This window comes from Pseudochaenichthys georgianus, chromosome 9 (assembly GCF_902827115.2).
Source record: "Pseudochaenichthys georgianus chromosome 9, fPseGeo1.2, whole genome shotgun sequence".
NCBI lineage: Eukaryota > Metazoa > Chordata > Actinopteri > Perciformes > Channichthyidae > Pseudochaenichthys > Pseudochaenichthys georgianus.
Window position 1 is genome coordinate 1,016,329 of NC_047511.1, and position 12,559 is coordinate 1,028,887.

Below are 12,559 nucleotides of genomic sequence, written 5' to 3' on the forward strand. Positions count from 1 at the left end.
CAAATCCCGGCATTTCTACCGTCGCCCCCCGAATGGAGCCTCTGCAGGTTATTTTCATGCTGCTGTTCATCTTGAGATCAACAGACTCTAATGGACAGCTCATAGGATTATATAATCAGACAACGTGCATTCAAACACATGCGTATAATGAGACGTCAGGAGGAGGTTCACCGACCAAGGGAGCTCTGGTGAGACTGTACCACCATGTTTCTCAATTAATTAACAATATCTTAAAATGACAATATTAACAATTCAAGTCAAACTTTGGTGATTTTTGTTTTCCCTTGACATCATCAGGCTGCTGTTACAGAGGAGGACAAGGAGCGCTCGTTAGCGGACCTTCAGAAGAAAGTGGCGTCCCTGGAGAGGCGGCTCCAGGGGAACCTGAGCCAGGACGAGCATCTGCAGGAGTTTCTCCAGGAGGTGAACAGCATCATCAGGATGAAAACTACCATTGTATTGCTCATGGCTCAAAGTATTGCAAAACTCTAAACAAGTCTTAAATAACATCAAAATATATTCAGAACTTAGATTTAGTTAGTTTCTGTTGTTGGTCCTTTTATTTAAATAATTATCAATCTCTTAATAGAAGAGTATAATGTTGAGCTTACCTTACATTTCATTCTGATTATGCCCCGCCCCTTTTCTAGGGAATTAATCAGAAATCTTTTCAGAATCCGAAATCCTTTTTTTGTCCTGCAGAGGGGAAACTCTGATTTGAAAACCAAACCATTTACCTGTCCAGTTGTTGTCTTTTCAGAAGTGTGGCCTTGAGCAAAATCTGGAGGAGACGAGAGCAGAGCTGCTGTTGGTTCGGACAAACCATGCTGACACTGTGAGCGCTCTGGAGACACAGGTATCTGTTGCTCTTATTTGAATGATAATTGATGTAATATTGACTCATTGTGCTAAATAACCAGACATAGGTCACCAATTTGCAGTTGGTGTTGAAGCGTTCAGGTGAATAAAACAAGTTCTACTTCCTTTCCTACTGTTTCCACTTTACATTTGCCTATTTTCATTTGCATTCACTTCTTCTCACAAGCACAAGGTTAGCTATGGCAAAGCTCTTGCAACCTGTATACGAAGGTTGTCAAAGGGAAAGCGTAGTAATGCATCAGTGTGGGCTGTGTGTTCCTCTCTGACCCAGGTCTCCAGGCTGAACGGCAACATCACTGAGCTGCAGACCCTTCTCCGGCACAAGGACGACTCCTCCAGAGCCTACAGAGACCGAACAGACACACAAGTAAGCAAGCAGACACATTAGTGTCGCAATGACAGATACCATTAGTCATTTACATATTGCATCTTCTTGTTCCCTGAAAGCAAATTCAACAAGCTTTCCTCAAGGTCCGGAGCATCATAATGTCTAACTGGTGTTATGAATTAGTTTGATATATATTGAAGTAGCTTATTAGCTGTATCATTGTCGGCATTTAATCAACAACTGACCATCAAATAAACAAATATTATATATAATATTAATATTTATTGTCACTATACAGAAATATATTACTGTAGGCATGTATAATGTTCTTCTCCAGCACCTTCTCCACCTCTAAACGCTTCTCTACCTCCTGCTGCCGTAACCTCAACTCAAACTGCAACTTCTCCACCCTCATGTTCTCCTGCTCCACCCTCATGTTCTCCTGCTCCACCCTCATGTTCTCCTGCTCAAACTGCAACTTCTCCTGCTCCACCCTCATGTTCTCCTGCTCAAACTGCAACTTCTCCTGCTCCACCCTCATGTTCTCCTGCTCCACCCTCATGTTCTCCTGCTCAAACTGCAACTTCTCCTGCTACACCCTCATGTTCTCCTGCTCCACCCTCATGTTCTCCTGCTCAAACTGCAACTTCTCCTGCTCCACCCTCATGTTCTCCTGCTCCACCCTCATGTTCTCCTGCTCCACCCTCATGTTCTCCTGCTCAAACTGCAACTTCTCCTGCTCCACCCTCATGTTCTCCTGCTCCACCCTCATGTTCTCCTGCTCAAACTGCAACTTCTCCTGCTCCACCCTCATGTTCTCCTGCTCCACCCTCATGTTCTCCTGCTCCACCCTCATGTTCTCCTGCTCCACCCTCATGTTCTCCTGCTCCACCCTCATGTTCTCCTGCTCCACCCTCATGTTCTCCTGCTCCACCCTCATGTTCTCCTGCTCCACCCTCATGTTCTCCTGCTCCACCCTCATGTTCTCCTGCTCCACCCTCATGTTCTCCTGCTCCACCCTCATGTTCTCCTGCTCCACCCTCATGTTCTCCTGCTCAAACTGCAACTTCTCCTGCTCCACCCTCATGTTCTCCTGCTCCACCCTCATGTTCTCCTGCTCCACCCTCATGTTCTCCTGCTCCACCCTCATGTTCTCCTGCTCCACCCTCATGTTCTCCTGCTCCACCCTCATGTTCTCCTGCTCAAACTGCAACTTCTCCTGCTCCACCCTCATGTTCTCCTGCTCCACCCTCATGTTCTCCTGCTCCACCCTCATGTTCTCCTGCTCCACCCTCATGTTCTCCTGCTCCACCCTCATGTTCTCCTGCTCCACCCTCATGTTCTCCTGCTCAAACTGCAACTTCTCCTGCTCCACCCTCATGTTCTCCTGCTCCACCCTCATGTTCTCCTGCTCAAACTGCAACTTCTCCTGCTCCACCCTCATGTTCTCCTGCTCCACCCTCATGTTCTCCTGCTCCACCCTCATGTTCTCCTGCTCCACCCTCATGTTCTCCTGCTCCACCCTCATGTTCTCCTGCTCCACCCTCATGTTCTCCTGCTCAAACTGCAACTTCTCCTGCTCCACCCTCATGTTCTCCTGCTCCACCCTCATGTTCTCCTGCTCCACCCTCATGTTCTCCTGCTCAAACTGCAACTTCTCCTGCTCCACCCTCATGTTCTCCTGCTCCACCCTCATGTTCTCCTGCTCCACCCTCATGTTCTCCTGCTCAAACTGCATGGCCAAAAGCTCCTTTTGCTGCTCGAACGTCAAACCCGCTGTCTGAACCCGCTGTCTGAACCACTGCCGGCACGACCCCTGCTGCACCCGACCCACCCTTCTGCAGCACCCCCTGCTCAAACAAAGATGACACAATGACAGCTTTAATGTCATGTTTCCGCTTGCTCCCTAAAACAGCAATGTCATAGTGCTCTGCTATTTCGATCAACTGCGCCTTCTGGCAGTCATCTAAGAAACACACTGAGGGCGCCTCCACACACGCCGACAAAGAAGCCATAATATATTGCCTATACCCGATCAGAAAGCAGAGTGTTACCCTGCCAACGGGGCAAAAGACAAACCCAACAGAGAACTCCCCCTCACTGCCTAACCAACATCTTCCTAATCTCCCCTCGTCTTCATGTGGCTTGCGGCGGGTAATTACGCGCTGGAACCCGGCGGAGTTATGGAGCGACACGCAGGCAACACCACAAAATCACGTGGACGTGCCCCTGTGACAGCTGTCCGAAAACAGCTGACACTAACCACGTCGCCACAACACCATGAAAAAAACAAACAGACGCAACCCAAGGGGAAACGCCACTTAAGCCTAGCGGGGAAATCCCTTTACAAAAGCATAACAAACGGCAACATCTTACCTTCTGATTGGCACACACAACCTGACGCCATGTCAAACACTAAGGCTTCCTGAAACCCAGAAGACATGACGTGTCCCCCAGTAGCACACAGCTGGCCACAACAACTAACCAGCTGCTCAATGGCACCATGTGCTCTGAGCACCACACAACATTTTTAACCAAATGTTCTAAAAAATAACCCGTTGGACGAGCCCCATTTGTTATAATATAATAAATCAAATAGCTTTTGGTATATTGTGCATCTTAAAATGCAAGTGCTTAATTTTAGAAAAATAAAATAAAGAGTAGCAGCAGCTTGAGTTTCCATTTTTTCTTTAACTGTTTCACATCTTGACTTAACAGTCTCAGACTATTTTCGAATATGTCATATATATGTGTCTCAACAAATCTTAACAATTGAACAGTTTGACAGTTCTTCTTCTGTCCCTTTTATATCCCACTCCCCACTTTGTTTTGTTCAGTGAGAGAACTGAGCTCTAGCGTGTCCTGTCAGGAATGAAAAGCTGCTTCTTTCCTGTGACCTCAGTTCAGACTGGGAACGTTTGGTCACAAACGTTGTGCTTTGTCTCATAGTGGCGTTTCACATTGGGACTTTTAATGAGCGCCATGGTCTCCTAGCAAACAAGACACACTGGGCCTGTGCTCCCAGTGGGCAGGATGAACATGGATGAGTCTGTCCATTCTGGGTTGAAAGCTCTGTTTCACTGTCCACCTTTCTCTTCTTAGAGATCGCCATGTGTACTTATTGTTCTCTCCCTGTCTGCAGCTGACTCGTCTCTTCTTCTGTGTTTCTCTCACTGTATCGCTCACTCTCTTTCGCCCCCTGTCTGCGCCGGTTAGAATAAAGGCGCCCCGTCAGAATTGAAAATCCCTTAATACTACATTGATTATAAGTCCGGGTCTGTACAGGTCGGCGTCTGGGTCCGCACCAAATGATGCCCGCCTTAAAGCATTGTTCATTAACAAATCACATAGCATTGGGGGACAAGGGAAGCGTACAGTAAGAACTGTCTGACAGTGACCATAATGAATGGTCTAACTTTATATAACATCCCACAGGTGAACAGGTTAATTGGCAACAGGTGAGTGTTATATTTGGGTCAAAAAGGAGCATCCCTAAAGGCTCAGTCGTTCACAAGCAAGGGTGGGCGAGGTTCACCACTTTGTGAACAACTGCGTGAGCAAAGTGTAATCAACATACAATTGCCAGGGATCTCATCATCGACAGTCCATAATGTCCTCACGATTCAGAGCATCTGGAGAAATCCCTGCACTTAAGGCCGGATAGCAACATTGAATGCCCGTGACCTTCGACCCCTCAGGCAGCACTGCATTAAAACCTGACCTCATTCTGTAAAGGATATTACCACGTGGGCTCAGGAACACTTCAGAAAACCATTGTCAGTGAACACAGTTGGTCAGGTTAACACTCTACCAAAGCCACAACACCCAGAACCTCCTCTGGGCAGAGCTCATCGGAGATGGACTGACAGAGTGGAGAAGTGTGCTGTGGTCTGATGAGTCCACATTCCTAATTGTTTTTCATGGACGTCGTGTCCTCCGGGCTAAAGAGGAAAAGGACCATCCAGATTGTTATCAGCGCAAAGTTCAGAAGCCAGCATCTGTGATGGTATGGGCGGGTGTTAGTGCCCATGGCAACTTGTACATCTGTGAAGGCACCATTAATGCTGACAGGTCCATACACGTTTTCAGGGACGTCCCTGCTTATTTCAGCAAGACAATGCCAAGAGAAAGAGTGGGGGTACCAGACCGGCCTGCCTGCCCTCCAGACCTGTCTCCATTGAAAGTGTTGTTGGAGGGAATGTGTTGCAGGCATCACCTTCAAAATAATTGAATATTTGCAAAAAAACATAAAGTTTATCAGATGGAACATTACATATCTTGTCTTTGTAGTGTATTCAATTAAATATGGGTCGAAAAAGATTTGCAAATAATTGTATACGGTTTTACAGAACGTCCCGACTTCATTGGCATTGGGGTTGTTATGGGTCCTCACCTTGATAGGAAATACATTGATTTATGTTGAATGGCTGATGATGTTGCTCACAGTATAGAATGCTATAAATAATCATTGTACAACTTTTTGTTTCAGATAGCTGATTTGGAGCAGAAGGTGGTGGAGAGTAGTGACGGACTGATGAGTGCAGAGCATCAGATCACAGAGAAACAGCAACACATGGAGAAACTGGTGAGTTCCACAACTATCGAGAGCAAACACTGTCTTTTAGACATTTCCACAAATTACTGTCGGTTGACTTATCCCTAGAGACCTTTGGTTGCTCTGTGGTTTCATTCTCCACAAACTGGCTCAGGAGAGTAGATAGTACTAGGAAGTTGAGCTTGCTTCACCGAATATGGAATAATCGGGAACTATGAATGCAAAATGTAAGCACTTTTCTGAATGTGTTATTGTAAAATGGTTAAATATAAAAAAAAAAAAATTAATTATTACAATAATATTTTATTATTTAGAAAAGTCTGTACTTTGGTGACATCTTTTCAGCACAAAAATGATAATGATGTGTAATGTAATAATGTCATTCTATAACGTAAACTGTTTCAGCGCAGGTAATCCTGCTGGAAAATCACTTTATTGAAAAACTATTCATGAAAACATTTATGTTTTATTAGTCTTGTTGTCAGTAAAAATGGTTCGTGTCGATTACGAAGAATTCAGTTTCAGGTCCAGGAAACATTTTTTCCCAGCAAACCTTGACTCCTGGTGGCCGTGTCCATGATATCCGATGTTTGACCTCTATGATAAAGACCACATTCTCTTTTTCAGGCCAGTTGGATGCACTGTATGAATATAACCATTACGGGTGTGCTGTCACACTATGTACTCATTTATATAACAAGCTATTTATCTACAACCTTTATCCATTTCTAACATTTCTAAGAAAGAAAAAAAAACGTATGTTGCTGAAAATCTTAAATATTTTATGCACTCAAGTCCTTTTGTAAGGAAAAGAAAATACATATCTATTTCCAATGGGTTTAAAATCTAAGTAAAATTGGGTTTTTGGATGCTTTTGTTAACAATGCATTTTGTTTGTGTGTTATGATCAGCAGGGAAAGTGTAATGCAGAGAAGGCCTTTCTGGATCAGCAGGTGTGTTTGCTGCAGCAGCAGAGCGAGGAGAAGGCCAGCCGCCTGCAGCAGAGCATCAGCTCCCTGCAGACTGACAGACAGCTGCTGCACCACCGGCTGGTAGGCTCCTCATGGTCTCTTCTCATTAGGCAAACATGTCTTTGTAATCGTAACACTATGCAGTAGTCATGCTGTTACATTGATAGTTTAATGGATAAAACTTAACTATAAACACAACTGATATATATATATATATATATATTAATGCTGTCAAAATTATCGCGTTAATGGCGGTAATTAATTTTTTGAATGAATTGCGTTAAAATATTTAACGCATTTAACGCATGTGCAGAATGGCCCGCCCCATACGTGCCACCAGTGGCAGCGCCAGGGTATGGCTGGGGTAGGCTACACCCATACCAAGAAATGGCTTAGCCCCACCATGAAACATTATGTTAAAGTAAGCAAAATAAAGTCTGCCAACTCGCGCGGAGTAAATTGCACAGACAGCAGTTAGTAAGATTGATTTCAGTAGCCACGGCTTTTGTCACGTAGTGATCGTCTTCTCAATAGAACATCTTTGATAACGGCGTGGTGTTGTTGCAGGAAGTCCCGACGGAGAATACTCTTGCTGTAGTACAGGGCAGAGCCATATAATAGTAATAATATGGCTCCGGTACAGGGGTGCACATAACTGGTACGCAGGTTATGTGCGTAATCTGAAATGCGTACCGTCACTTGTGTCACAAAGCGCATTTGCGTACCGACGTACTTGTGAAGCTTTTCCAGAAGGCGGTTCGATCACCGGACGACAGAGTCGGTCTCCGTGTGCACAGACAGGGCTGCTGTTGACGTCGGTCTGTACAACGGAACTGTGCCAAAACTACGCCAACCGGCTGCGGAGGGAGACTCCCCCCTTCACTGGAGAACTGCGCTAAAACAGCTGATCACTACGGTGGCCCTGAAGTGCAAGACACCACAGCATTACAGAAAACACAACAGCATTTCAGAAAACACTACAGCATTTCACATTGGACGGAAAGGGTATTCCTTTAGGGAGAACACTTCTTGTTTGTGATTGGACAGAGCCAGCCAGAGAAGCACTGCTGTGATTGGTTGTTTTGCTGCCAGTCAAGAAATGACGCTTGTGATTAGCCCAACACATCAGCCGTTAGCTCAGCTGTTAGCACACACTCAGAGCTCACAGCTCCTCATAGCTGTACAGAAACTGGACAAAAGTTAAACATGTACAAACCACAGACTGCCTGTGTCATGGTGAATACAGTCGCTGCTTTATTTATGTCTGTATGACGTTGTTGTGAGCGTGGACGGAGCAGCTACAGGTTAGCTCAGCCTGATGGATCCGATTCCGATAGGATTTACATGGAGATACGCCCCGCCCCCTCTCCAGCGTCTTGTTTGAATGACAGGAGTCAATACAGAATTAATGCTTTATTAACTCATGGTTTTTAAGGGGCTTATCGCCATGTAAATACTATGGTAGACCACCCAATATTCGCATCGCTCTAATCGCTCGAGTTTCACCGCGGCTGTCAGCTGTGTTTGCTCCTGTCAATGCTGTCATTCAAACAAGAGGCGCTGGAGAGGGGACGGGGCGTATCTCCATGTAAATCCTACAACAAAATGAACATATTTGACCGTGATTTAATTGTAATACACGTTTCAAAGTGATGCCGAAGTAACTACATACTGATAGCAGTTAGTAAAAACCATGAATTAACGCTTTGACAAGTCTGCAGACAAGATGGCAGGCGAAAAGCTTTTAAAATGCGTGTTTTCTGAATCGGATTCATCAGGCTAAACTAACCTGTAGCTGCTCCGTCCACACAACAACATCATACAGACATAAATAAAGCAGCAACTGTATTCACCATGACACAGACAGTCTGTGGTTTGTACATGTTTAACTTTTGTCCAGTTTCTGAACAGATATGAGGAGCTGTGAGCTCTGAGTGTGTGCTAACGGCTCCACTAAACATAGATACTGTGTTAAATGGATATATCCGCCTTCTTTCATTTATCTTTCCATTCCCAACAATATACATAAATAAATGGCATATTTTGGACATAGTTCGAATGGTGATTAATCATGATTAATTAATTTTTAAGCTGTGATTAATCTGATTACAAATTTTAATCGTTTGACAGCCCTAATATATATATATATATATATATATATATATATATATATATATATATAGCAAAAACACTGTTTGCTCTGTGATGACTGATCGTTTCCCTGTTCCTGTGTTAGGCTGACCTGGACAGTCAGAGGGACGAGGCCACTTACAGCCTGAGCCAGCGGACTGAGGAGCTGGAACAGTGCAGGGTAAGATCCAATACAATACACAAAGCTCTGATCCATTATTCATCTTCCTACAAAGTGTTATTCTACAATGTACCTCAACGAGTCCCTTACATGTTTCAAAGGAACATTTTAAATCAAATAAACAAATAATAAAAGAAAATAGGCATTTGCATGACACATGAAATCACACATTTATAGAAAGGTTGGTGTGGGGTTCTCCCTTCGAGAAATGATAAAAAGCTTCTCCAAATCCTTTCAAAGGTAGAATATTTACCCTTAAGCACAAAGGTACGTTTCTCAGGAGCAAGGGAATATGAAAGCCCACCAAGCCAGACCTGCAAACTGTTGTTTGTTGGTGTGTATTGCTTGTAAATAATCAGTAGACAGTCATTTAACCCACTGTTTTTTAAATAGAAACATGAAATGGGGAAAAACATTGGGTTACGTATTGTAACCCTTTGTTATATTAGCACAGGAGGAGCCCTCTACTGGACCCTGAGTACTACCCTCTATGCAAGCATTCACCTACTGAGACTTCTATAGGCGTAGCCGGCCCCGGGCGGGCCTACCTGAATGCGTGCGCATCTCACCGTATATAAGGTGGCCTCGCCTCCTGCCCATCATCCTACACCTCTCTTCAGCGAGCGGAATAGGACAGACAGTGCCCTGAGTAGAGGGCTCCGCCTGTGCTAATATACAAGGGTTACAATATGTAACCCAACGTTATATCACTCACAGGCTCCGCCCTCTACTGGACTCTATGGGTACAGTGGATGGAGCCCCGATGCATGTACGCACTGTCGTCCAACCTCATTCCACCCTACTGCCCCTGACCGGCTTTTCTGGTCAGCAGCTGCTACCCCACATTCTCCTTTAACCCGGTTGTGACCGTGGAGACGTCTGGGCTGCGGCTGACAGAGCACACTCAGCTGCGCTTACCTCGCAGAAAGCGCACTCACAAAACCCCCCCGCCCATAGACGGATGGAGAGAGCCCCCTCGGCCCCGTATGGGTTTACTACGCACCTGCCTCCCTGAATCCCTAAGGATAACGGGGAGAGCGCCAGCGCCCATGCCTCACACTCAGGCACTGACCCCGTGCAGAGTGTGAGAGGACTAAAAATGTGGGGGGGCAGCCCCTCCGCCCTGTAACGGGCCAGCGCGCCCCTTGCCATTCCCGGGACCCTCAGAGGGTCCCCCCCTCCCCTACAAATCCTGTGTTGCCAGATCTGCTTCACCACCTCCGGGTGAAGCCCCCACTCGCCTGGCAGGGGGCCGCCCCTCGACATGAGGTCGGCCCCTCTGTTCTCCAGTCCCGGAATATGGAGGGCTCTCAGAGATAACACCACCTCTGAAGCCCATAACCACAGCCTCTCCGCTGTGGTCAACAAGGCGGCGGAGCGGACTCCGCCCTGCCTGTTGATGTAAGCCACTGTGGTGCTGTTGTCGCTCCTGACCATTACATGTTCCCCCTGAATTAGGGGCCTGAAATGCTGGAGGACCAAAACTACCGCCCGTAGCTCTAGGAGGTTGCTGTGTCGAGACTCTGTTAGAGCCCAGCGCCCACCTATAACCCTCTTCAGGCAGGTCCCTCCCCATCCTGTTCTGGATGCATCCGTGAACACTGTGATGTAGGAGGTCATCCGTCCCAGTGGAGACCCCCTCCGGAGGTGATCCGGGGACCCCCAAAACCGGAGGTTGCCCTCCACTGAGGGGGGGATGGTCACCAGCCGCCTCTTGGGATCCAAGCGCAGGCTGGAGAACCACCTCTGCAGGCGGCGCATATGTAGTAACCCCAGCGGGACCATCATGTGAGCAGCCGCCATGAGACCCAGAGTCTGCATGACAGTTAAAGCTGTCACTGTCGCCCCCTGTCGCAGTCTGCGTACCCCCTGAAGAAGGGACGCACGTCTGCTGTCTGACAGGGTGGCGCGTAGCACGCCTGCATCGAGCACCACTCCCAACTACAACGCCTGTTGGTGAGGTATGGGGGTGCTCTTTGTTCAATTGATCGTAAAGCCTAATTTGATTAGGTGTGTGATCAATTGTGCTGTGCAAAACAGTGCCTGTTCCCGGGACCCAGCCATGACTATGAGGTCGTCTAGTAAAAGAAAACTCATGCCGTGAATACACAGCGGTTAAAGCGCTGTGGCCACACATGGATGCTGAATGTGCGTGGGGATAGGGAATAGCCGAACGGCAGCCCGTTTTACCCGTAGGCTATCCCCTGGAAGGCAAAACGCAGATACTTTCTGTGCTCTGGAGCAATTTCTACATGAAAGTACGCGTCTTTCAGGTCGATGGTGGTGAACCAATCGCCTGGCTGCACAAGCCCCAGTAACTGTTTCATAGTTAACATTTTTATTTTTATATTTAGCATTTATTTATACAGGTGTAGATCTCATTGAGACACAAAACGAGGGCTTTATACCCCCTCCCCCCGTGTAGTTCTTCTTCTCTCGTTTTTTTGTTGTACTCGCCGTGAAGTGGTTTTGCGGCCTGCCAGTAAACCCAGAGAAGAAGAAGACGAAGTGACGTCAGCGTAATCGTGCCTCAGGGAAAGTACTGCGGTGTGAATGCGATTGGCACTAGCCCCCTGGCGGATTTAGTGCCGTGGTACTTTAGTGCCGGCACTAAAGTACCGCAAGTCCTGCGGTGTGAAAGCGGCTCTTGTTAGCACACAGATGAGTTTCCATTCCCCAGAACATTGTGTTAATGGAGGCCCTCAGCCGTGGGGCCGCAGCTATGAAGCTGTGATACTCTCTGGTGACCCGTTCCGTCGCAAAACTCCCCGCGAAGGGAAGATTTGCCCATGGAGGGTCGACACAGAAAGGGCCGATTATTTACTGAGGACCCTGAACGCACCGCTGCGCGCTCTTGTGTGAGTGCGCGCTCCACCATAATGCTGTTCTCACCACTACGGTAAACAGCATTAATCGGAGTCTTTATAGGCGTAGTGTGTTTTACTAATGTCCCTGAACGCACCGCCACGCGCCCTTGTGTGAGTGCGGGCTCCGCCATAATGCAGCCTTGCCCTTTACCACTACGGGTAAACTGCATTGGAGTCTTGCTCTAGGCGTAGTGTGTTCTCTGACAGCAATACGCCGGCCATAATGTCCCTGTACCGGCATAGCGCTCTCCTTTTAGATGGCACTCCCTGCAGTTCATCCCTCTCATCTGCGCATGCCCACTAGCCGCCTCCTCTACAGGAGCTACAGCTGGGGCAGCTAATGGGGAATTTGTATGGTTAACATTGTGTGTAAGTGTAGCCTTTGTGGAAACAAAAGACACTTAGATTTGGATACAGATCAACCTCATTCTTATTAGAAAACATAGTGATCTGTGCATTATACAGGGAGGAGGCGGGATTCGCCCCCTCGTCCCTGGGAGGGATTTTCTCCCCCCGCCAGTCAGATCCGTAAAGACGGGCAGCCCATCCCCGTGAGTGCCGGTTCCACGGGGTGGGCCGAAGAGGTGGAGGGCGCCGCGGTAGGGCGGGTCATACTCAGGTGCCAACATGAATCTGGAGGAAATCCTA

General features: G+C 47.1%; 1 protein-coding gene across 3 annotated transcripts in view; it reads left to right on the plus strand.

The window, feature by feature from the left end:
- Nucleotides 1–12,559, plus strand: part of golga1 (golgin A1) — a 67,527-nt gene that overhangs the window by 38,051 nt on the left and 16,917 nt on the right. For all 3 annotated transcript variants that reach the window (XM_034091101.2, XM_034091102.2, XM_034091103.2), the window contains 6 exons: nucleotides 298–423; nucleotides 761–856; nucleotides 1,151–1,246; nucleotides 5,697–5,792; nucleotides 6,674–6,814; nucleotides 8,970–9,044. In XM_034091101.2, coding sequence (XP_033946992.1) covers nucleotides 298–423; nucleotides 761–856; nucleotides 1,151–1,246; nucleotides 5,697–5,792; nucleotides 6,674–6,814; nucleotides 8,970–9,044 — 630 coding nt within the window. The remainder of the gene's footprint in view (nucleotides 1–297; nucleotides 424–760; nucleotides 857–1,150; nucleotides 1,247–5,696; nucleotides 5,793–6,673; nucleotides 6,815–8,969; nucleotides 9,045–12,559) is intronic.